The sequence below is a fragment of the Bombina bombina genome, chromosome 2 (genome assembly GCF_027579735.1).
Source record: "Bombina bombina isolate aBomBom1 chromosome 2, aBomBom1.pri, whole genome shotgun sequence".
In the NCBI taxonomy this organism is placed as follows: Eukaryota; Metazoa; Chordata; class Amphibia; order Anura; family Bombinatoridae; genus Bombina; species Bombina bombina.
This window is the reverse complement of record NC_069500.1, coordinates 893,331,353-893,358,543: the sequence shown is the minus strand read 5'-3', so window position 1 is coordinate 893,358,543 and position 27,191 is coordinate 893,331,353. Positions and strand designations below refer to the sequence as shown.

The 27,191-nt window shown below is 38.1% G+C and overlaps 1 protein-coding gene across 1 annotated transcript in view; it reads left to right on the top strand.

Moving 5' to 3' along the window:
• LOC128649791 (17-beta-hydroxysteroid dehydrogenase 13) overlaps positions 1-27,191 on the top strand; it is a 90,978-nt gene that overhangs the window by 6,842 nt on the left and 56,945 nt on the right. The window contains exons 2-4 of the mRNA XM_053703253.1: positions 400-507; positions 13,602-13,733; positions 18,204-18,310. Of these exons, the coding sequence (XP_053559228.1) occupies positions 400-507; positions 13,602-13,733; positions 18,204-18,310 (347 nt within the window). The remainder of the gene's footprint in view (positions 1-399; positions 508-13,601; positions 13,734-18,203; positions 18,311-27,191) is intronic.

Below are 27,191 nucleotides of genomic sequence, written 5' to 3'. Positions count from 1 at the left end.
GATTCTGATTGTGTGACTATAGCTATTCTGATTGTGTGACTATAGCTATTCTGATTGTGTGACTATAGCTATTCTGATTGTGTGACTATAGCGATTCTGATTGTGTGACTATAGCTATTCTGATTGTGTGACTATAGCGATTCTGATTGTGTGACTATAGCGATTCTGATTTTGTGACTATAGCGATTCTGATTGTGTGACTATAGCTATTCTGATTGTGTGACTATAGCGATTCTGATTGTGTGACTATAGCGATTCTGATTGCGTGACTATAGCGATTCTGATTGTGTGACTATAGCGATTCTGATTGTGTGACTATAGCTATTCTGATTGTGTGACTATACCTATTGAGGTGTCATAATAAGTAATAACTTTATTATTCGGTTTCTCCATAATTAGAAAGGCGTGGAGGAAACTGCTGCAGAATGTAGAAACATTGGAGCAGTGGTTCATACATTTGTGGTGGACTGCAGCAAACGTGAGGACATATCCACAGCAGCTGACAAGGTAAAGATACAATATGTTAACATTTTAAATATCCATGTTGTGATCTTAGTCAAATATCGCCCAGCGCCCATACATTTTATAATATAGTAGATTGTTAACCGTATGACCCAACAATTTAAAGAGGATTCTGGGACAGGAAAGAGGACTTGTGGGTCACAAGAGGAAGTGTTTGGGTGTAATGGTAGGAGCAAGGCCACAAATGTTTCATGGGCAGAGCTGGAGAGTTCCTTAAAAAAATGGCACATTTACCCTGGTCAGAAAAGCTGCAGGATCAGCATTACAAAGAGCTTAAAGGGACAGTATACACCGATCTTCATATAACTGCATGTAATAGACACTACTATAAAGAATAACATGCACAGATACTGATATAAAAATCCAGTATAAAACTTTTTAAAAACTTACTTAGAAGCTCCTAGATCTGTTAAAAAGGTAGCTGGAAAACCCACTGCAAGTGGGAAATAGCAGACACCCCCCCCCCCCTCTTTTGCATATGAAAACACCCTTTACACAAACAGGAGCAAGCTGGAGTAGGTAGCTGAGGGTATTCTCCTAAAACTTTGGGGCTTGGTTAGGAGTCTGAAAATCAGAGCAATGTTATTTAAAAAATAAGCAAAACTATACATTTAAAAAAAAAAAAAACTGTATGGGCTATATAAATGGATCATCTACAAAACATTTATGCAAAGAAAAATCTAGTGTATAATGTCCCTTTAAAGGACCAGTAAATACAGTAGATGTGCATAATCAACAAATGCACAATAAAAAGACAATGCAATAACACTTAGTATAAGCTTCAAGGGGTCGATCCGATAAAAATCGTCGCCCGCAAAAGCCGGCGACGCCAATAATTGCGCGGTTTTGGTATCCTATATACGGCGTAGGCTAGAAGTTACGCGCGTATATTTCTGCCGTCGCCCGCAGTTTTTTGGGCCATAGGCAGGTATACCAAACCCGCGCAGTTTGGTATCCAATATGCAGCGTAAGGACTTACGTGGCGAAAATGGAGAAAACTTACTCCATTTTCACCTCGCCACAAAAAGCAGCCGTAAGAAGCCTTACGCTGACTATTGGAGCCCCGTAACTTCCTAAACTGGCTGCTAAAATAAACCTAACACCTAACGCATGCGCAATGTCTATCTCCCTGTCAACCGCGATCTGCTAAAATAAACCTAACACCTAACGCATGCGCAATGTCTATCTCCCTGTCAACCGCGATCCCCCCCCGAAATCCCTAATAAAGTTATTACCCCCTAAACCGCCGCTCCCGGACCCCGCCGCCATCTACATAAACTAACCCCCTACTGTGAGCCCTAAAACCGCCGCCATCTACCTTATCTATCCCCTAATCTGACCCCTTACACCGCCGCCACCTATATAAAAATTATTAACCCCTAAAAACACTCTATTAAAATGATTAACCCCTAATTTAATCTACCTACCCCGCCGCCAGCTATATTATCTATATTAACCCTAAGTATATTATAGTTAATATAGGTATTACATTATATATATTAACTATATTAACCCTAATATATTAGTTAATATAAATACTATAGTAACTATATTAACTATATTAACTCTATCTAACCCTAACTAAATTTATATTAAATTAATCTAATTCATTTATAAACTAAAATATTCCTATTTAAATCTAAATACTTACCTATAAAATAAACCCTAAGATAGCTACAATATAATTAATAATTACATTGTAGCTATGTTAGGGTTAATATTTATTTTACAGGTAAATTGTTAATTATTTTAACTAGGTATAATAGATTAAATAGTTATTAACTATTTAATATCTACCTAGTTAAAATAATTACCCAATTACCTGTAAAATAAATCCTAACCTAAGTTACAAATACACCTACACTATCAATAAATTAATAAACTACAAACATCTATCTAAAAATACAATTAAATTAACTAAACTAAATTACAAAAAAAAAAACACTAAATTACAAAAAATAAAAAAAGATTACAAGATTTTTAAGCTAATTACACCTATTCTAAGCCCCCTAATAAAATAATAAACCCCCAAAATAAAAAAAATTCCCTGCCCTATTCTAAATTAAACAAATTTCAAAGCTCTTTACCTTACCAGCCCTTAAAAGGGCCTTTTGTGGGGCATGCCCCAAAGAATTCAGCTCTTTTGCATACAAATACAATACCCCCCCCATTACAACCCACCACCCACATACCCCTATTCTAAAACCACCCAAACCCCCCTTAAAAAAGCCTAACACTACCCCCCTGAAGATCTCCCTACCTTGTCTTCACCACACCGGGCCGAACTCCTGATCCGATCCGGGCGATGTCTTCCTCCAAGCGGCAAAGAAGAATTCTTCCTCCGGCGATGTCTTCCTCCAAGCGGCAAAGAAAATTTCTTCTTCCGGCGTCTTCAATCTCATTCTCGCTCTTGATCGATCAGCCAATAGAATGCGAGCTCAATCTGATTGGCTGATTGGATCAGCCAATCGGATTGAACTTGAATCTGATTGGCTGATTCAATCAGCCAATCAGATTTTTTAACTTAATTCCGATTGGCTGATAGAATCCTATCAGCCAATCGGAATTCGGCGGACGCCATCTTGGATGACGTCATTTAAAGGTACCTCATTCCAAGTTCAGTAGTCGGCCGGGATGGATGCTCCGCGGCGGCGGAGCGAAGAAAGAAGATTGAAGATGCCGCCGGAAGAATGAAGACTTTGCTGCCGCTTGGAGGAAGACGTCGCCGGAGGAAGAATTCTTCTTTGCCGCTTGGAGGAAGACATCGCCGGAGGAAGAATTCTTCTTTGCCGCTTGGAGGAAGACATCGCCCGGATCGGATCAGGAGTTCGGCCCGGTGTGGTGAAGACAAGGTAGGGAGATCTTCAGGGGGGTAGTGTTAGGCTTTTTTAAGGGGGGTTTGGGTGGTTTTAGAATAGGGGTATGTGGGTGGTGGGTTGTAATGGGGGGGGGATTGTATTTGTATGCAAAAGAGCTGAATTCTTTGGGGCATGCCCCACAAAAGGCCCTTTTAAGGGCTGGTAAGGTAAAGAGCTTTGAAATTTGTTTAATTTAGAATAGGGCAGGGAATTTTTTTTATTTTGGGGGTTTATTATTTTATTAGGGGGCTTAGAATAGGTGTAATTAGCTTAAAAATCTTGTAATCTTTTTTTATTTTTTGTAATTTAGTGTTTGTTTTTTTTTGTAATTTAGTTTAGTTAATTTAATTGTATTTTTAGATAGATGTTTGTAGTTTATTTAATTTATTGATAGTGTAGGTGTATTTGTAACTTAGGTTAGGATTTATTTTACAGGTAATTGGGTAATTATTTTAACTAGGTAGATATTAAATAGTTAATAACTATTTAATAGCTATTATACCTAGTTAAAATAATTAACAATTTACCTGTAAAATAAATATTAACCCTAACATAGCTACAATGTAATTATTAATTATATTGTAGCTATCTTAGGGTTTATTTTATAGGTAAGTATTTAGATTTAAATAGGAATATTTTAGTTTATAAATGAATTAGATTAATTTAATATAAATTTAGTTAGGGTTAGATAGAGTTAATATAGTTAATATAAATACTATAGTAACTATATTAACTATATTAACCCTAATATAATTAGGGTTAATATAGTTAATATATATAATGTAATACCTATATTAACTATAATATACTTAGGGTTAATATAGATAATATAGCTGGCGGCGGGGTAGGTAGATTAAATAAGGGGTTAATCATTTTAATAGAGATGGCGGCGGTGTAAGGGGCTTACATTAGGGGTTAATAATTTTAATATAGATGGCGGTGGTGTTAGGGGCTCACTTTAGGGGGTTATAGATATAATATAGCTGGCGGCGGGGTACGGGAGCGGCGGTTTAGGGGTTAATAACTTTATTAGGTGGCGGCGGGGTACGGGAGCGGCGGTTTAGGGGTTAATAGCTTTTTTATTGTTAGGCTAGTGAGGGGGGATAGCGGATAGAGGGTTAGACGTGCGGGCTATGTTAGGGAGGCGTGTTAGACTTGTCGGGCTATGTTAGGGAGGCGTGTTAGACAGTGCGGGTGTTTTAGACTTTAGTCAGGTTTTATAGGCGCCGGCAGTTTCTAACGTGCCGCAAGTCACTGGCGACGCCAGAAATTTGTACTTGCGCAGATTTCTGGACATCGCTGGTTTGTCAGACTTACGGCACGTTAGCATCTGACGGCGACTTATATGGGATAGCTCGAGTTGCGAGCTGAAACTGCCGGCGACGCCGGTTCCCTCGCTTGCGCCGCAAACTGCGATCTATCGGATCGCGCCCCAAATGAGTAGTAGATTTGTTTCTGACAAATTCCAAACTCATGTCTTTTTTCCACTACTCCTGTATCATGTGACAGTCATCAGCCAATCAAAAATGCATATACAAATTCTGTGAACTCTTGCACATGCTCAGTAGGAGCTGGTGACTCATAAAGTGTAAATATAAAAAGACTGCACATTTTGTTAATGGAAGTAAATTGGAAAGTTGTTTAAATTTCATCCTATATCCCAATCATGAAAGTTTAATTTTGACTTAACATTGTACAGCAAAATGTGTGTTCTTAAAGGACCATAAAACTCAGCATTTTAATATTGTATAACGTTTTATTATTAAAAATGAAACATTATTGCAATATACATTTATCATTTATTTAGCTTCTTTTTGCTGTAAAATACATCTGAAAAATGTACTTGTTCCACTTTCTCCCATGGAGGGTTGAGTTAATACTTTTAGATAATAAATCTGTGAGGTTTTGTTGACGCCCCCGGGCCCTCCACATATTCTCTGTACCAATTTGTGAATTATCAGTTTTGCATCAATAATCATAATAGAAAAAGTATTATTTGCAGTACCAGTGAGCATACAAGGTAGTTTAGGTGTTAACATTATAGTGTATATATAAATACAGTATATATTTAGCTATTAGATAATGATTAAAAAGGAATATATGTCTATTTATTTTAAAACCTAAATACATTTTTTACTAGTTAATTAAACTGAATCAATGCTGAAACAAAGTTAGGGATTTTTTTTTATATATTACAAAAGTAAAAAGTTAAAAGGTTGAAGACAGCAAACTTGTCTACAAGAAAAAAAAACAAATAAGGTGCATTATCTCAGTGGTTTGTCCTTGTCAGGGTGTAAGCACAAATTTAGACGATTAATAAATAATTGTAAATAGAAACTAGTGCTAAACCCTGTATTTAAATCACACTTAGCTGTCTTACAAAAAAAATAGTAACTAATTATAAATCTGAAAACTAGCACATAACCCATGTACACCTGATATTATTAAAGGCCATGATAACCAAATGTTGAAACACTTGAAAGTGATGTAGCATAGCTGTAAAAAGCTGACTAGAAAATATCACCTGAACATCTCTATGTAAAAAAGAAAGATATTTTACCTCAAAAATTCCTCAGTAGCCACATCCCATTGTAAAGGACTTCTAAGCAGCAAATCAGTATGTCTGTCCCGTGACAGACAAGGAGTGAGCTTACGTGCACACTCATCTTATTTCCCTATTCAGTTTAAGGAAGTTTACTATGAAATCTCCTGAAGTTAAGTGAAATCTCATGAGATCACAGTAAAGTTCATGACCTCAGCACTGCTGATGCTGATTGGCTGCTGTTCATTTCTTCATTTTTTTAAAAATGTTTTACCTGCAGCTGGCTGCAGCTGAGTATAACTTTTTACACAGAACTTACTCTGCTGAGCTGAGGAGATTGTGAGGTAAAATATCTTCATTTTTTACATAAAGATGCTCAGGATATTTTCCTGTCAGCTTTTAACAGTTTACTGCATCAGTTTCAAGTGATTTAGCATATGAGTATTATTTCCCTTTAAGTAAACAGTCATACCAGCCACACAGGTAAAAACACTCTGAGGAAGCGTTATTGTGAAACGCGTCAGGGGTTTTTAGGAGAAGCTTTGTCTCTCCTTTTTAAACTGCTTACCTTCACTATGATAATGTAATACCTATTTTCTCTGAGTGTTGGAATAATTAAATATATTTCATTTATCTGCAGCAAGACTTGTAGTGTAACATTAACAGTAAATATGGCTCCCGGATTGTAGGAGTCTAGTTTATAGTAGTCAAAAAGCCAATGCAGTAATCATAATAGTGATAAAGAATATACACCCACTACAGAATAATATGTTGTTACTATGAATATGTATAGTATTCAGGTTTAAGTGTTTTTACCTGTGTGGCTGGTATGACTGTTTGTTTACTTAATAAATATCAGGTGTACATGGGTTTATGCTAGTTTTCAGATTTATAATTCATTACATAAACTGTATTTTCGTAAGGCAGCTAAGTGTGATTTAAATACTGGGTTTAGAACTAATTTCTCTACTTGTATGTCTAATAGAAGAGGGCAGGCTACCCCAAGTCTCTTTCCTTAAAGGGACATGAAATCCACATTTTTTCTTTCACGATTCAGATAGATTATACATTTTTAAACAATGTTCCAATTTACTTCTGTTATCAATTTTGCTTCATTCTCTTGGTATCTTTTATTGAAGAAGTAGCAATGCACTCCTGGAAGCTAGCTGAACACATTTGTAAGCCAATGAAAATGGGCATACAAGTTTAGCCACCAATAAACAGCTAGCTCAAAGCTCCTGAGCCTATCAAGATATGTTTTTCAACAAAGGATACCAAAAGAATGAAGCCTATTAGGCAATAGAAGTACATTGGAAAGTTGTTTAAAATTGTATACTGTATCTGAATTACGAAATAAAAAACATGGGTTTCATGCCCCTTTAACTGCACATGTGCAGAGTTCATGCTTTATCTGCATATTAGTTTTTGATTGGTTGGAAAGGGTTCTTTTGTTCTGGTGGACAGGGAAATCAGGGAAAAGAAAAAACATAAAATAAATATGCTCATTTGACAAAATAAAGCTACATTATTCATTGCAATAATCTTCTCAGATATAAAAGTCCATTCGTATGCAGCTTACAATTTGTGTTTAATGTTCCTTTCATTTCTCATCATAATAGCTGCAGAGGGAATCATACTCGGTCAAATGCATGAAGAGGAGGCCTTCTTATCTTATCTCTCTTTCTACACAAAAAAACAGTATCAGGGGCAGGCTATTATTATGCAGCTGGTGCAGTGGCACAAGGCCCCAAATGCTGGGGCCTATAGTAGCCAGACTATACATAGGTGTGCCTATGTAGTCATTACTTGTGTATAGATACTGATCATTCTTATACTGCGCAGCATGTTCACTATTAGGGGTATATTTATCAATGTGCGAGCGGACATGATACAATGTAGCTTATCATGTCCGCTGCACATCGATAAATTCCGACAGCATACGCTGTCGGCAGTGGCGTAGCGTGGCTTCTCAGCGCCCAGGGCAAGGCAAGAATTGCGCCCCCCTAATCCATTAGCACTGACTGAGTCTCTTCCACCAGTACAGTAGGGATTGGCAAATTTGCTTTGAATATAGGAGACAGCTCAACAACTTAGGAGACAGGTTTTTGTTTTAAAACAAACAAAGCTTTATTTTAACAACAAAAATAATACTAATATATATATATATATTATATATATATAATTCTAAACTCTACATTCATCCTTAAAAATTAGGATTCAATATGGTTGCAGGCAGCCATTACTTTATTATATACATTAAGTAAGTACATTATATAACTTAACAATTTACATTTTTTATGGTTTAATATTTAAACATGGGATTTAATTTTTAAATACATCTGAGCCAGCATGCCAGAGTGTGAGAGTGATCTATGCTGCTTTAAAGTGAAAGCCAGTTATTATTATTTTTTAATTCATTTTTAACCTGGGTAAAACATACAAGATGTAGATCATTTACATCTTGTATGTTTTATTTTACCCAGGTTAAAAATGAATTTGAAATAAAATAACCAGCTTTCACTTTAAAGCAGCATAGATCACTCTCACACTCTGGCATGCTGGCTGGCTCAGACTCTGGGTCCTTTGGAAGTTGGAATTTGGCTGGCTGGCTCAGAGTGACTCTGGGTCCTTTGGAACTTGGCTGGCTGGCCCTGCAACGTCACCTGGGTAACGGTAGAGGCTAAGCTGCATTTTGCGTGCGTTGCCATTTCCAATCCCTATTCCCCAGGGCCCAGGCAAAAACAGGGTCTATAATAATTTAATTATAATTCTGGCTGGCAGTGGCACTGGTGGTCTGGTTCTGATACGGACCCGGTGATGAGTTTGGTAATTTCTGTTGACACTACTTACCTTATCATTGCGGGCGCGGCGTACTAGTCAGTCTGACTCCACTCTGGATGTGCTGCTCTGACTTCTTCCTCCCTCCTTACATGTGCACTGGGAGTGGGAGTGGACCGTGCTAACTAGTGGCATAAACACTAGTCTAGCAGCAGGTAACGGTCGGATAGAATTACACTCATAAAATTATGATAATTAAATCATTACACAGCACGTCTTGACTTCAGAGTAGTAGACAGTTCACTTGAGAGACAGAACGGCTGGACGCAGGCGCCTGTCAGATTTTTTAGCCTCCCTGTAGCGCCGCTGGGAGTGGGACTGCGACTGTCTACTGTCTTGAGATGGTGGGGACTGGGGAGGCTGGGAGCCAAGCATTTTGCGCCCCCCAGAATTTTGCGCCCGGGGCAACCGCCCCTGTGGTCCCCCCCACGCTACGCCACTGGCTGTCGGCATTTATCATTACACCAGCAGTTCTTGTGAACTGCTGGTGCAATGCCACCACCTGCAGATTCGCGGGCAATCGGCCGCTAGCAGGGGGTGTCAATCAACCCGATCGTATTGGATCAGGTTGATTTCTGGCAGACAAGTTATGGAGCAGCGGTATTTAGACCGCTGCGTTATAACTTCTGTTTCTGGCGAGCATGAAGGAAATATGCCCCGTAGTGTACAGATATTCTGTCATTACACAGCACAGCATATTTTTAGAGTATACATTCTCAACATATTTATACAGATCAGTGTGCGCATTAGGGTATAGTGTATAGACATTCACATAACTATACAGCACAGTGTGCTCACAGCCAGTGTATACATACTGAGTATTATAAAGTGCAGCATGCTCACTATCAGTATATAATTATGTATATATACTCAAAATCATTATACATTGTACAAATCCCCAAATCCGGAATTCCAAAATCATTCAGAAATCCAGACTTTTTTAATTAAAGGGACACTGTACCCAAAATTTTTCTTTCGTGATTCAGATTGAGCATGAAATTTTAAGCAACTTTCTAATTTACTCCTATTATCAAATTTTCTTCATTCTCTTGGTATCTTTATTTGAAATGCAAGAATGTAAGTTTAGATGCCGGCCCATTTTTAGTGAACAACCTGGGTTGTCCTTGCTGATTGGTGAATAAATCCATCCACCAATAAAAAAGTGCTGTCCAGAGTACAGAAACCAAAAAAAAACTTAGATGCCTTCTTTTTCAAATAATGATAGCAAGAGAATGAAGAAAAATTGATAATAGGAGTAAATTAGAAAGTTGCTTAAAATTGCATGCTCTTTCTGAATTACAAAATAAAAAATTTGGGTAGTGTCCCTTTAATATTTAAAAAAAATCTATTACAAATTACAATATTCCCCCACCAGTAAGTCACAGTCTTCTTTTCCTCTGTCTTTGGTTTCGTTTTTGAGTTCTAAAATAAAAATGCTAGGCTATATTTATTTTAAAGGGACATACAATCCAAACATTTTCTTTTACGATTCATCCTTTTGAGGAAAAGCAGGACGGTAAGCTCAGGGGTGTGCACGTGTCTGCAGCAGTTTTGCAACAATGTTATACATTAGCAAGAACACTAGATGGCAGCACTATTTCCTGTCATGTAGTGCTCCAGGCACGTGCTACCTATCTAGATAGCTCTTCAACAAAGAATAACAAGAGAGCAAAGCAAATTGGATAATACAAGTAAATTGTAAACTTTTTTTTTTAAATGTTCTTCTCTATCTGAAGCAAGAAAAAATAATTGTGGGTTTTGTGTCCCTTTAAACAACCATTACATTTCTGATTACAATACTGTACTATTTTTTTGTTACTGCGATACATATATACAAATATTAAAAATGATTAAAAAAAACAAACTACTTTTAGGTTGTATGTAGAAGCTGTTTTATGACATGTAAACAACCTTCTGTTGTTGAAGTCTACTAGCCAGTACTTAGGTACTTAAGTTTTTATTATGGGTGGTGGTTTCAATAAGCAAAGAAGCAATATATCCATATATTTAATGTTACCCACTGCTGCTGCTATATCAAGCCATTGGCAACACATTGAGGAGAAAATAAATTACAGTAATATGTCCTATAAATAAAAGAAAATTAACTAGTTAATTTAAAGGTTCCATGTGCAATTATCTGCTTTATAATCAGAGCCTGACAGATTGATCCTAACTCTATTCTATATTCTACTTCATTTTGATGACAGAGTGATTTGAAACCATACCATGATGCATACAATGACAAAAATATATATATATTAGAAACTGGGCAAAAATGTCCTTGAAAGCCAACATGCTTGTAAGATGGCTACTCTTGTCTCATATTTTGTGCAAAACAGCACATTAAAAAGACCCAAATAATAATGTAATATCACACCTCCCAACATTATATTTTTAACCTGGTTGGAGCAAAGTCTTGGAGGTCTGGAAATGGACAGAGGGACGATTTATTATGATGCAGGCAGACATGATCCGCTCTAGCGGATCATGTCCGCCCAATATCGCTAAATGTTGACAGCATACGCTGTCAGCGTTTAATATTTCGCAAGCATTTCTAGTGAAATTTTACGGCATTACTGCCACACCTCTGAGTTGTTCCATCTCTGATTCGCTAGAGCTGAACTAATCGCTTGGCTCCGTCTTCTCACTCCCCTTGCAGCCAGCCTATGTAAGCTCAGCGTATCGGCGGGCGCCCCACCTTTGACAAAGCCGAACTGGTCTCTGTTTTTAAAGCAGTTGTTTGGATGTGCGATTGACTGGTAGTGCTATCTAACTGATCCGGAGAGCCTAACAAACCTAAATTGTGTGATAACTTTAGTTACGATCTAGAGCTGACATCTTTCGGTGGGACTTGTAATATTACAATTACTAGTAAATAGTATTCCATTCCACCAAACGGGCAAATTAGAGTAATTTGCGGTACCTTACCAATAAGCACTAGTGAATATCTCTCGTTAGACAGTGGCTATAATTACTATATTAGCTATCTAGTAGCTTTTTTACTATGTCCTGATATTAGAATGGACTATTAAATATAAAGCATAGGCTTATGTCAATCACAGGGGTCCTATGATAATACCAATTTAGGGTCTCTTTATAATATTCAGCTGGGCATACTAACATCATATATCTTCTTACATATGATTTAATATAGGCATTACGAATTGCCTTTAGTATTAAGAACTGTATTTCTCTTTTTAAGTGGATATCCAGTATTTGCCCAACCCTATTACTAAGTAAGATAGAGGAAAATTACTATTTTTCTGACCAATACATTGATTGATTCACTCTACTATCACGTTAACCAGGAATAGTGTTTTATCATATCTTTAATCCTGGGTGAGCATATATTTTTTGGATTCTATTCTGCAGTAATTTTGAACTCGGTACCAATATACAAGGCGATTGCCCCCTGATACTTTTGCATTAGTAGACTATTTGACCCCAATATAATCCTGATCATTTTTGGTCCTCTCACCAGGGGCATCATTATAAGTACACCACGTATAACCTCTAATTAGAGGATGTGGTAAGCACTACATTTAACTGACATACAGGACGTGTGTTTGCAGTTGGCGAATTAGTGAGTGGCGTGTCTCACCTCTTTTCAGATATCTTAACTTTATGTTAATTCAATAGATAGTGAATACACGCTTCTCAAGGTGACCACCAGCATTAGATTAATTTTAACTCTGACCTTTATCTAAGATAGTGAACCCTCTAGTCTTATTTCATCTCAATACTAGTAAAACTAGCTATTCCAGCTTAAATTACATACAGGCTCAGAGATCAGTAATTACTTGTTATTACTACCAGTTTAACCACATGGATGCTGCATCCTAAGACCATGATTGGGTTAAACAGGGGGGTCTGAATATTCTACAGATCACCTGACAGTACCTTGAGTATTACCTTATAAGTACACCACTAATACCCTCATCACTGAGGGGGTGGTAAAGCACTAAAAGTCACACACACACACACACACACACAGGATTTGTATCTATTAGCATTATACCAAGACATATAAGTAATTCTTTCCTAGTGTCTTCCACCCTAGTAACCTAATTTGTTCGTCTTGTGGTCCACAACTGTGTTTTTAATTTTATTTAGTATTTTTAACACTTTATATTAAAAGTTAAGTTTTAAAACATCCGCCAATATTCGGGGCTTTCCTCTACTAGTATATAGTGGTCCCACCGTCCAGTATTGGGGAGTGCTATTAAAGTACATTCTTTCCCTTTCGCTTCACTTGGTCCCCTTCTCTAAGTAATCTCCTTAATGTACAGCACCCCTGTCCTATCCCATATATTAGTATACCTTTCCCCAGTGAATATTACACAGGGAATCTCAATTGGGAATAATGACACAATACAATAGTGCCATCGAAATCTCTTCTTTCTTTTGTCATCATTTCTAGTGAAATGCTTGTGCAATGCCGCCCCCTGCAGATTTGCGGCCAATCGGCCACTAGCAGGGGGTGTTAATAGATATGATCGGGATGATTGCTGTCCGCCGCCTCAGAGGTCTTAAGGCCACTGCTTAAATTATGTTTCTGGCGAGCCTGGCGGGTTGCGTGGAAACTGCTGCATTTGCAGCATATTAAATTGCCTCCTAAGGGTGGTGTAAATACAGTCCAGAAGTCAATATGGTCTAGGGTGTGGCTAGTTAGTTAATGAATATTAGCCTGAGTGTGCTCTATATGATTATAAATAAGAGGAGTGAGGCAGCAAAAAAACATGTTTAATAAAATAGTATGTCCTGCCTCTAAAACTGGTAAACTAAGGATATTTTGACTCAATATTAGAGTATATTTTTCATATTAATGCTTTCTTTTCCAGGTTAAACAGCAAGTCGGAGATGTTACTATCTTGATAAACAATGCTGGGGTAGTTAACTGTGCTGACCTTCTTACACTTGAGGATCAACAAATACAAAAAATATTTGACGTGAACATTCTTGCTCACTTTTGGGTAAGTGTAAACAAATCTTGGGAATCTCAAAAGCATATGAAACACAAAATATAATGTTGCTAATAAATCGGTCAGTAAAAAGACTTGTAAAAAAGCAATTGGCATTCTATGGATTTTAAGGTACTCAGATTTTCAAACAGTTTCAAACTTATTTTTATTATCAAAATGACTTTGTTTTCCTGGTATTCTTTGTTGAAAGGAATACCTGGGTAGGCTCAGGAGGGTGCACGTGTTGTTTAGTAATTATATGGCAGCAGTTTTGTAACAGTGCGTTTAACAATGTTATAAACTTTTGTGTCCTAGATGGCATCAGGCAACCTATAACATTTTTTTAAATTACTGTTGAAAAATAGCTACTAAATATTGCTCCAAATTTGTATTTTATATAATATATACCATGGAGACTTAAACCCTTGTAACATTTACAAGAAAATTAATTTATATTAAATGATCATGGAAGCCAAAGTTTACCATTTACAATAGAGTATTACCATAGAGTAGCTGAAGTTGCTGAACTCTAAATCTCCCTCTACATGTTGCTTGCATAACATTTTCAACAAAGGATACCAAAAGAACAAAGAACATTTTGATGTTTTAATTGTTGCACAAAATATTATTGGTTTAGGCTGGACAGTTCCTGAAAAAAATATCTGCTCTGGCTGAGAGGCTGCAGGTAGGGGGAGAATCGGCTAGACCTTCCAACCCGTGACAACTCGGCAAGACCTGGGACTGTTGGGCGGTCTGAAAGAGTCTCAATGAGAAAGAAAGGACATACATTTTGGTTGCTATATTAATATAGTGATTATTAGGGCCCACATTTTTAGTTTTTAACCTATTTTGTTCCTAATAATTCATTTTTTTATGTTTCAAAGTCCAGGAAAATAAATATTTGAATTTGATGGGTTCTAAAAAAGAACCAATTTGGAGGTAAAGACCTTAAAAATCAGAATCCTAATTAAATGTTTCCTTTTGAACAAATAGCTGATACTCTTAGTTGTGAAAGCACCATTGTGTATGTGTTTGGAGTAAGTGCAGATAGGTACCTGGTTGCAATGACAGGATGGTTGGATGTTGGGACCTGTATATCAACTCTACCACACTGTCAGAGAGGAAAACCTTCACTCTTAAGCCACAGTCAGCTCTCACTGGATACAGCTCACTGGTATGTGCATTAAAGAATTTGGAAGGACCATCTCCCCAGTGATAGAAGCACCATCTCGTCCAGGAAGTGAGAGACAAAGTGGCTCCTGGATGAGTTGGGGCACACATTCGGCAAGAGGATGGAGACTGTTTTGGCAAGCAGCCCAAATTTCCAGCAGATGTAAGAAGTGTGTCAAGTTCTTGGCAGAGAGAAGGTTCAAGAAAGACTACCTCAGCTCTCAAGGAAATTGCACCTCATACCTTGTGCAACATGGAGCGCAGCTTTTCCACCTTCAAGAAAATGTTAAATTAAGACAGAAGAGAGTTTACTCTTGAAAATGTATCTAAGTATTTCATTATTCAAAGCCACACAAACCATATGTAATGATTGGTTTGAAGTTCTTATACAGTCATAGAGGCCCATTTATCAAGCTCCGAATGGAGCTTGAAGGGCCGTCTAAAGACCTCTGCTCCATAACCCTGTCCGCCTGCTCTGATTAGGCAAACAGGAATCGCCGCAATTCAACCCGATCGAGTTGATTGACACCTCCCTGCTGGGCCGGGAGTCTGCAGGGGGCGGCGTTGCACCAGCAGCTCTTGTGAGCTGAAGAAGTCTTCTATCCGGGCGATGTCATCTTCCAAGCGGGGTCTTGAATCTTCATCCTGCCGTCGCGGAACATCCTTCTTTACCGACGGACTACCAACGAATGAAAGCTCCTTTAAGGGACGTCATCCAAGATTGCGTCCCTTCAATTCCGATTGGCTGATAGGATTCTATCAGCCAATCGTAATTAAGGTAGGAAAAATCTGATTGGCTGATTGAATCGGCCAATCAGATTCAAGTTCAATCCGATTGGCTGATCCAATCAGCCAATCAGATTGAGCTTGCATTCTATTGGCTGATCGAAACAGCCAATAGAATGTGAGCTCAATCTGATTGGCTGATTGGATCAGCCAATCGGATTAAACTTGAATCTGATTGGCTGATTCAATCAGCAAATCAGATTTTTCCTACCTTAATTCCGATTGGCTGATAGAATCCTATCAGCCAATCGGAATTGAAGGGACGCCATCTTGGATGACGTCCCTTAAAGGAGCCTTCATTCGTCGGTAGTCCGTCGGTAAAGAAGGATGTTCCGCGTCGGCGGGATGAAGATTCAAGACCCCGTTTGGAAGATGACATCGCCCGGATAGAAGACTTCTTCAGCACCTCTTGGAAGATGACATCGCCCGGATGAAAGACTTCTTCAGCGCCGCTTGTAGGATCACTTCATCGGATGGAAGATTTCTTCAGCGACGCTTAGAGGATAACTTCTGCCGGCCGGGTCTCCTCTTCGGTTCCATCGCTGCTCGGCTGAGTGAAGACGACTCAAGGTAGGATGATCTTCAGGAGATTAGTGTTAGGTTATTTTAAGGGGTGTTTGGGTTAGATTAGGGGTATGCGGGTGGTGGGTTTTAATGTTGGGGGGGTTGTATTTTTCTTTTAAAGGCAAAAGAGCTGAATTCTTTGGGGCATGCCCCACAAATGGCCCTTTTAAGGGCTGGTAAGGTAAAAGAGCTTTGAACTTTTTTAATTTAGAATAGGGTAGGGCATTTTTTTATTTTGGGGGGTTTGTTATTTTATTAGGGGGCTTAGATTAGGTGTAAGTAGCTTAAAATTGTTGTAATATTTTTAAAATTTTTGTAACTTATTTTTTTATTTTTTGTAACTTAGCTTTTTTTATTTTTTGTACTTTAGTTAGTTTATTTAATTGTATTTAATTGTAGTTATTTGTAGGTAATTTATTTAATTAATTTAATGATAGTGTAGTGTTAGGTTTAATTGTAACTTAGGTTAGGATTTATTTTACAGGTAATTTTGTATTTCTTTTAGCTGGGTAGTTATTAAATAGTTAATAACTATTTAATAACTATTCTAACTAGCTAAAATAAATACAAAGTTACCAGTAAAATAAAAATAAATCCTAAGATAGCTACAATATAATTATTATTTATATTGTAGCTATATTAGGGTTTATTTTAAAGGTAAGTATTTAGTTTTAAATAGGAATAATTTATTTAAGTATAGTGTAGTGTTAGGTGTAATTGTAACTTAGGTTAGTTTTTATTTTACAGGTTAATTTCTCTTTATTTTAGCTAGGTAAGCTATTAAATTAACTATTTAATAGCTGTTGTACCTAGTTAAAATAAATTGAAATTTGCCTGTAAAATAAAAATAAATCCTAAAATAGCTACAATATAATTATTATTTATATTGCAGCTATATTAGGGTTTATTTTAAAGGTAAGTATTTAGTTTTAAATAGGATTAATTTAGTTCATAATAGAAATATTATTTAGATTTATTTAATTAATATTTAAGTTAGGGGGGTGTTAGGGTTAGTGTTAGACTTAGGTTTGGGGGTTAATAAATTTATTACAGTGGCGACAGTGTAGTGGGGGGCAGGATAGGGGTTAATAAATTTATTATAGGTGGTGACGGTGTAGGGGGGGGCAGATTAGGGGTTAATAAATTTAATATAGGTTGCGGCAGGGTCCGGGAGCGGCGGTTTAGGGGTTAAACTATTTATTTAGTTGCGGCGAGGTGCGGGATCAGCAGGATAGGGGTTAATAATTTTATTATAGAGGGCGACGGTATAGGGGGGCAGGATAGGGGTTAATAGGTATAATGTAGGTGGCAGCGGTGTCCAGGAGCGGCGGTTTAGGGGTTAATACATTTATCAGAGTTATGGCAGGGTCTAGGAGCGGCGGTTTAGGGGTTAATACATTTATCAGAGTTGCGGCAGGGTCTAGGAGCCGCTGTTTAGGGGTTAATATATTTATCAGAGTTGCAGCAGGGTCTAGGAGCGGCGGTTTAGGGGTTAATAACTTTATTTAGTTGCGGGGGGCTCCGGGGGTGCCGGTATAGGGGCTAGAACAGTGTAGATAGTGTGGGTGCTTAGTGACAGGCTAGCAATAAAGCTGGGAAAAAGCCGAAGAGCAGCGAGATCGGATGAGTGATAACTCTCACAGTCCACTGCTCATCGCCCCGTACTTGGTGCGTGGCTTTTTGACAGCTTTATTTGATAACTTAGGCGAAAATTTTCAGGTCCGTGGCGGTGATGTGAGGCGAGCTTAGGCAGGCGTATAGGGCCGGCGAAGGCAGGAAAGTTGACACGTTGATAACTACCCCCGAATGTCTGTTCCTCTCAAGTTACAATATAATGTAAGCTTTCTACTTCTGCACAAACACAAATGTATTTTTATTTACATGTATAGAATTACTAAAACACTCTACTGTTGATAAAGAATTTGTTCTGAACTTTGTTTATTTTTTTGTTGATCACACAAGACCACAAGAGCATTCCTCCCATCCATGATAAGAAAAAATCACGGACATATTGTCACCATTGCATCATCAGCTGGGCATATTGGAGTTGCTTTCTTGGTTGACTACTGGTATGTATGGCACTGTGTACTAAAACACATAAACACCAGGATATATCACTAGAAAATTCATGCAAATTTTTATTGGACATTTTTTCTCATTTTTATGTATTTTAATGCAAATATAAAATTAATACTCAAAAGGCAAAACCAATTGTAAAATATTACTTAAAGGGGCAGTAAACAGTATGAGATTTTAATATACAGCGATGAACTATATATAGAGGCCAATTTAACAAATGTCTTGCGGACCTGATCCGACAGTGCAGATCAGGTTCGCAAGACATCGCTGAATGCGGAGAGCAATACGCTCTCCGTATTCAGCATTGAACCAGCAGCTCACAAGAGCTGCTGGTGCAACGTCACCCCCTGCAGACTCGATCGGGTTGAATTTCAGCGATTCCTGTCCGTCTGCTTAGACCAGGCGGACAGGGTTATGGAGCAGCGGTCTTTGTGACCGCTGCTCCATAACTTGTGTTTCTGGCGAGTCTGAAGACTCGCTAGAAACACGGGCCATCAAGCTCCGTTTGGAGCTTGATAGATAGGCCCCATAGTATAAAACAACTTTGCAAAATACTTCTATTTATATATTTTCCCCTCTTTTCTTGTAATTTAAGTATTTTTTTTATATGTAACAACTAGAAGCACACATGGCAGGCATCACAAGCCTAATTCTACATTTCTGTAGCTAACTGGTTTCATCAGAGATTATCAAGCAAGGAAATCCAAAACAATGGTTTGCTAGCATAATGACCATGGGTAGCTGTGCCCATTATAATCCAGATAGTATCCTCCAAATTAGGCAATTGATGGATAGAGTTTGGCTATTGAAAAAAACATAATTTATGTAAGAACTTACCTGATAAATTCATTTCTTTCATATTAGCAAGAGTCCATGAGCTAGTGACGTATGGGATATACATTCCTACCAGGAGGGCAAAGTTTCCCAAACCTTAAAATGCCTATAAATACACCCCTCACCACACCCACAAATCAGTTTAACGAATAGCCAAGAAGTGGGGTGATAAGAAAAAAGTGCGAAAGCATAAAAAAATAAGGAATTGGAATAATTGTGCTTTATACAAAAAAATCATGACCACCACAAAAAAGGGTGGGCCTCATGGACTCTTGCTAAAATGAAAGAAATGAATTTATCAGGTAAGTTCTTACATAAATTATGTTTTCTTTCATGTAATTAGCAAGAGTCCATGAGCTAGTGACATATGGGATAATGAATACCCAAGATGTGGATCTTCCACGCAAGAGTCACTAGAGAGGGAGGGATAAAATAAAGACAGCCAATTCCGCTGAAAAATAATCCACACCCAAAACAAAGTTTAAATATTATAATGAAAAAAACTGAAATTATAAGCAGAAGAATCAAACTGAAACAGCTGCCTGAAGTACTTTTCTAAAAAACTGCTTCAGAAGAAGAAAACACATCAAAATGGTAGAATTTAGTAAAAGTATGCAAAGAAGACCAAGTTGCTGCTTGCAAATCTGATCAACCGAAGCTTCATTCTTAAATGCCCAGGAAGTAGAGACTGACCTAGTCGAATGAGCTGTAATCCTTTGAGGCGGAGTTCTACCCGACTCAACATAAGCATGATGAATCAAAGACTTTAACCAAGATGCTAAGGAAATGGCAGAAGCCTTCTGACCTTTCCTAGAACCAGAAAAGATAACAAATAGACTAGAAGTCTTTCGGAAATCTTTAGTAGCTTCAACATAATATTTCAAAGCTCTAACTACATCCAAAGAATGCAACGATCTTTCCTTAGAATTTTTAGAATTAGGACACAATGAAGGAACCACAATTTCTCTACTAATGTTGTTAGAATTCACAACCTTAGGTAAAAATTTAAATGAAGTTCGCAACACAGCCTTATCCTGATGAAAAATCAGAAAAGGAGACTCACAAGAAAGAGCAGATAATTCAGAAACTCTTCTAGCAGAAGAGATGGCCAAAAGAAACAAAACTTTCCAAGAAAGTAATTTAATATCCAGCGAATGCATAGGTTCAAACCGAGGAGCTTGAAGAGCCCCCAGAACCAAATTCAAACTCCAAGGAGGAGAAATTGACTTAATAACAGGTTTTATAAGAACCAAAGCCTGTACAAAACAATGAATATCAGGAAGACTAGCAATCTTCCTGTGAAAAAGAACAGAAAGAGCAGAGATTTGTCCTTTCAAGGAACTTGCAGACAAACCTTTATCCAAACCATCCTGAAGAAACTGTAAAATTCTAGGAATTCTAAAAGAATGCCAAGAAAAATGATGAGAAGAACACCAAGAAATGTAAGTCTTCCAGACTCAATAATATATCTTCCTAGATACAGATTTACGAGCCTGTAACATAGTATTAATTACGGAGTCAGAGAAACCTCTATGACTGAGAATCAAGCGTTCGATCTCCATACCTCCAAATTTAAGGATTTGAGATCCTGATGGAAAAAAGGACCTTGCGATAGAAGGTCTGGTCTTAACGGAAGAGTCCACGGTTGGCAAGTAGCCATCCGGACAAGATCAGCATACCAAAACCTGTGAGGCCATGCTGGAGCCACCAGTAGAACAAATGAACGCTCCTTTAGAATCTTGGAAATCACTCTTGGAAGAAGAACTAGAGGCGGAAAGATATAGGCAGGATGATACTTCCAAGGAAGTGACAATGCATCCACTGCTTCCGTCTGAGGATCCCTGGATCTGGACAGATACCTGGGAAGTTTCTTGTTTAGATGAGAAGCCATCAGATCTATTTCTGGAAGTCCCCACATTTGAACAATCTGAAGAAATACCTCTGGGTGAAGAGACCATTCGCCCGGATGTAACGTTTGGCGACTGAGATAATCCGCTTCCCAATTGTCTATATCTGGGATATGAACCGCAGAAATTAGACAGGAGCTGGATTCCGCCCATACCAGTATTCGAGATACTTCTTTCATAGCCAGAGGACTGTGAGTCCCTTCATGATGATTGACATATGCCACGGTTGTGACATTGTCCGTCTGAAAACAAATGAACGACTCTCTCTTTAGAAGAGGCCATGACTGAAGAGCTCTGAAAATTGCACGGAGTTCCAAAATGTTGATTGGTAATCTTGCCTCCTGAGATTCCCAAACCCCTTGTGCTGTCAGAGACCCCCAAACAGCTCCCCAACCTGTCAGACTTGCATCTGTTGAAATCAAAGTCCAGGTCGGAAGAACAAAAGAAGCCCCCTGAACTAAACGATGGTGGTCTGTCCACCACGTCAGAGAGTGTCGTACAATCGGTTTTAAAGATATTAATTGAGATATCTTTGTATAATCCCTGCACCACTGGTTCAGCATACAGAGCTGAAGAGGTCGCATGTGAAAACGAGCAAAGGGGATCGCGTCCGATGCAGCAGTCATAAGACCTAGAATTTCCATGCATAAGGCTACCGAAGGGAATGATTGAGACTGAAGGTTTCGACAAGCTGAAACCAATTTCAGACGTCTCTTGTCCGTCAGAGACAGAGTCATGGACACTGAATCTATCTGGAAACCAAAAATGTTACCCTTGTCTGAGGAATCAATGAACTCTTTGGTAAATTGATCCTCCAACCAGGTTCTCGAAGAAACAATACAAGTCGATTCATATGAGATTCTGCTAAATGTGAAGACTGAGCAAGTACCAAGATATCGTCCAAATAAGGAAATACCACAATACCCTGTTCTCTGATTACAGATAGAAGGGCACGAGAACCTTTGTAAAAATCCTTGGAGCTGTTGCTAGGCCAAACGGCAGAGCCACAAACTGGTAATGCTTGTCTAGGAAAGAGAATCTCAGAAACTGATAGTTATCTGGATGAATCGGAATATGCAGATATGCATCCTGTAAATCTATTGTGGACATATAATGCCCTTGCTGAACAAAAGGCAGAATAGTTACCATTTTGAATGTTGGTATCCTTACATAACGATTCAATATTTTTAAATCCAGAACTGGTCTGAAGGAATTCTCCTTCTTTGGTACAATGAAGAGATTTGAGTAAAACCCCAGCCCCTGTTCCAGAACTGGAACTGGCATAATTACTCCAGCCAACTCTAGATCTGAAACACATTTCAGAAATGCTTGAGCCTTCACTGGATTTACTGGGACACGGGAAAGAAAAAATCTTCTTGCAGGAGAAGGCTGATAAACTAACTAAAGTACAAAAAATAAAAAAGCTAAGTTACAAAAAATAAAAAAAATAGGTTACAAACATTTTAAAAATATTACAACAATTTTAAGCTACTTATACCTAATCTAAGCCCCCTAATAAAATAACAAACCCCCCCAAAATAAAAAAAATGCCCTACCCTATTCTAAATTAAAAAAGTTCAAAGCTCTTTTACCTTACCAGCCCTTAAAAGGGCCATTTGTGGGGCATGCCCCAAAGAATTCAGCTCTTTTGCCTGTAAAAGAAAAATACAACCCCACCCCCAACATTAAAACCCACCACCCACATACCCCTAATCTAACCCAAACCCCCTTAAAATAAGCTAACACTAATCTCCTGAAGATCATCCTACCTTTAGTCGTCTTCACTCAGCCAAGCCACCGATGGAACTGAAGAGGAGACCCGGACCGGCAGAAGTAATCCTCCAAGCGGCACTGAAGAAATCTTCCATCCGATGAAGTGATCCTCCAAGCGGCGCTGAAAAAGTCTTCCATCCGGGCGATGTCATCTTCCAAGAGGCGCTGACGAAGTCTTCTATCCGGGCGATGTCATCTTCCAAGCTGGGTCTTGAATCTTCATCCCGCCGACGCGGAACATCCTTCTTTACCGACGGACTACGACAAATGAAGGCTCCTTTAAGGGACGTCATCCAAGATGGCGTCCCTTCAATTCCGATTGGCTGATAGGATTCTATCAGCCAATCGGAATTAAGGTAGGAAAAATCTGATTGGCTGATTGAATCAGCCAATCAGATTCAAGTTCAATCCGATTGGCTGATCCAATCAGCCAATCAGATTGAGCTTGCATTCTATTGGCTGATCGAAACAGCCAATCGGATTGAATTTGAATCTGATTGGCTGATTCAATCAGCCAATCAGATTTTTCCTACCTTAATTCCGATTGGCTGATAGAATCCTATTAGCCAATCGGAATTGAAGGGACGCCATCTTGGATGACGTCCCTTAAAGGAGCCTTCATTCGTCGGTAGTCCGTCGGGAAAGAAGGATGTTCCGCGTCGGCGGGATGAAGATTCAAGACCCGGCTTGGAAGATGACATCGCCCGGATAGAAGACTTCGTCAGCGCCTCTTGGAAGATGACATCGCCCGGATGGAAGACTTTTTCAGCGCCGCTTGGAGGATCACTTCATCGAATGGAAGATTTCTTCAGCGCCACTTGGAGGATCACTTCTGCCGGTCCGGGTCTCATCTTCAGTTCCATCGGTGGCTCGGCTGAGTGAAGACGACTAAAGGTAGGATGATCTTCAGGGGATTAGTGTTAGGTTATTTTAAAGGGGGTTTGGGTTAGATTAGGGGTATGTGGGTGGTGGGTTTTAATGTTGGGGGAGGTTGTTTTTTTCTTTTACAGGCAAAAGAGCTGAATTCTTTGGGGCATGCCCCACAAATGGCCCTTTTAAGGGCTGGTAAGGTAAAAGAGCTTTGAACTTTTTAAATTTAGAATAGGGTAGGGCATTTTTTTTATTTTGGGGGGTTTGTTATTTTATTAGGGGGCTTAGATTAGGTGTAAGTAGCTTAAAATTGTTGTAATATTTTTAAAATGTTTGTAACCTATTGTTTTTATTTTTTGTAACTTAGCTTTTTTTATTTTTTGTACTTTAGTTAGTTTATGTAATTTTATTGCATTGTAGTTATTTGTAGGTAATTTATTTAATTTATTTAATGATAGTGTAGTGTTAGGTTTAATTGTAACTTAGGTTAGGATTTATTTTACAGGTAATTTTGTATTTCTTTTAGCTAGGTAGTTATTAAATAGTTAATAACTATTTAATAACTATTCTAACTAGCTAAAATAAATACAAAGTTACCTGTAAAATAAAAATAAATCCTAAGATAGCTACAATATAATTATTATTTATATTGCAGCTATATTAGGGTTTATTTTAAAGGTAAGTATTTAGTTTTAAATAGGAATAATTTATTAAAGTATAGTGTAGTGTTAGGTGTAATTGTAACTTAGGTTAGTTTTTAGTTTACAGGTAAATTTCTCTTTATTTTAGCTAGGTAAGCTATTAAATAGTTAATAACTATTTAATAGCTATTGTACCTAATTAAAATAAATTGAAAGATGCCTGTACAATAAAAATAAATCCTAAGATAGCTACAATATAATTATTATTTATATTGTAGCTATATTAGGGTTTATTTTAAAGGTAAGTATTTAGTTTTAAATAGGATTAATTTAGTTCATAATAGAAATATTATTTAGATTTATTTAATTAATATTTAAGTTAGGGGGTGTTAGGGTTAGACTAAGGTTTAGGGGTTAATAAATTTATTACAGTGGCGGCGGTGTAGTGGGGGGCAGGATAGGGGTTAATAAATTTATTATAGGTGGCGACAGTGTAGGGGGGCAGGATAGGGGTTAATAGGTATAATGTAGGTGGCAGCGGTGTCCGGGAGCGGCGGTTTAGGGGTTAATACATTTATCAGAGTTGCGGCAGGGTCCAGGAGCGGCGGTTTAGGGGTTAATACATTTATCAGAGTTGCGGCAGGGTCTAGGAGTGGCGGATTAGGGGTTAGTAACTTTATTTAGTTGCGGGGGGCTCCGGGGGCGCCGGTATAGGGGGTAGAACAGTGTAGTTAGTGTGAGTGCTTAGTGACAGGCTAGCAATAAAGCTGAGAAAAAGCCGAAGAGCAGCGAGATCAGATGAGTGATAACTCTCACTGTCCACTGCTCATCGCCCCGCGGCTTTTTGACAACTTTATTTGATAACATAGGCGAAATTTTTCAGGTCCACGGCGGCGATGTGAGGCGAGCTTAGGCGGGCGTATTGGGCTGGCGAAGGCAGGAAAGTTGACACGTTGATAACTACCCCCCTATCTGTCTGAAAAGAGTAAAGAAAGAAGAATACATTTCACCATTACTAAAATGTACCAACACTGAGGTCAACCACCAACAATAAAATAAATAAATGAACACATTAGTAGAATCACATACTTCATTAGCTACTAAAGTTTATTACCTTAGAAATAAAAGTCAGGAAAAATAAAATTTGAAGCCAAATCTGCTTCATCCAGGATCTCTTGAAGAGACCTTCAAGCTAAAAAGGCAGCAGAGGCAGCAGCCCCTCTATTAAAATTAACACCAAAACAATCTGGCAACCCTTCCAAATGTAAAACCCAAAACACTCAACAGGCAAGTGTGGGGGGTAGACACTGTCTAAGAAAGGGAGGTAAAAATAAATCAATAGCTTAGAAGCACCACAAGAAAGCAAAGAAGCTGTATGGTCCAAACAGACCTGCAAACAAGAGACCATGGACAACTGTGGTTCTGCCAAAAACTGTTAAAAAAAGACATAAAGGAAGAATATGTCTTCGTATGCCCATAAATAACAAAGGAAATTCCATCATGAGTAAAGTGTAAAGAGATCACTTCTAAAACTTGAACATAGAAAACCTGATGAAAGACACAAGACAAAACAAAACAGTCAACTTGGATTAAAGTTTTTTCAAAGATAATTTTGGGTTAGCAGGCCATGATTTAAAAAAAGACTAAGGAAGGATGCTGAAGTTTTAATACCATACCTTGTAATAAATGACACTAAAAAGTGTTGGCCCACAGAATTACTTTGCAGATCTATGAACATAATGGGTCTGATTTGACCTACATGAGGTAATTAATAACAGTTGCAACAGAGGCTGTAAGGAGATCCATGTACCATTCCAGATACTAGTGTAACCATCCTGCCCAAGCCAAAAGATAATGTATAAGTGGGGCCCTGCTATCTCCATCCTCAGACCTTACAAAACTGTACAACAAATAACAATATATATGACTTACGGCATCTCCATCGCACCACTGCAGGTCCGGTGGTTGCCATGGCAACTGGAAGTCGCAATTGCCTAATAAACAACAAAACAAAACAGTGCCGCATTTAGAATGACAGAATGGACATGGATATACAGTACAGCAATAATCTGGGACCCCAAAATTACGCTAAACCTATGCGTCTACTACAATACTAAGATGTCTACAATAGTGCCTTCAATCTATTCCATAATAAGGCCCATATAGAGGAAATAACTACATAAAAAGGCCTCCTATTTACTACACAGAAACAGTGTGTCTAACACAGGGATGATAAGAGCAGACTAGGAACAAACGATTTTTAGCTTTCTAAACAGACTTCTAAAAATCGTTACCATTCTGGGTGAATAAATGACTCTTGATTTGAGTCCCGGCAAGTGCTTCCTTTTTTCCTGTGTCTTTGTATGATGATTTGAATGCACCCCGGGCGGATTATATGTAAAAAGCGTGTGCAGTGCTCCCTCGACTATATATATATATATATATATATATATATATATATATATATATATATATATATATATATATATATATATATATCTGTATATAGCTATAACTATATAAAATTGTATATATATATTTATGTGATTAGGTTTGTGCGTGAGTAGGGTGTTTTTTTCCCACTTTTTTTGCTCCATTGACTCCTATGGGGCAAGTTTGGCTTTTTACGCCTGTCGGGTTAGTGCGAGTAAAAACTGTTTACTTTCAACTTGTAATACAAGTGCCACCCGACGTGTGCAAAAAGCTTACTTCTAAGCTCAGTTAACGCTCGAGTGGCAGCCTTAAATAGTGATCCACTTTTAATCTGGCCCTTAATGTGGTGAGCAGACTCCGCAACAGACCAAAATCCATCAGTCGCCTCCTGATCACAAACTGCTCCCCAGTCT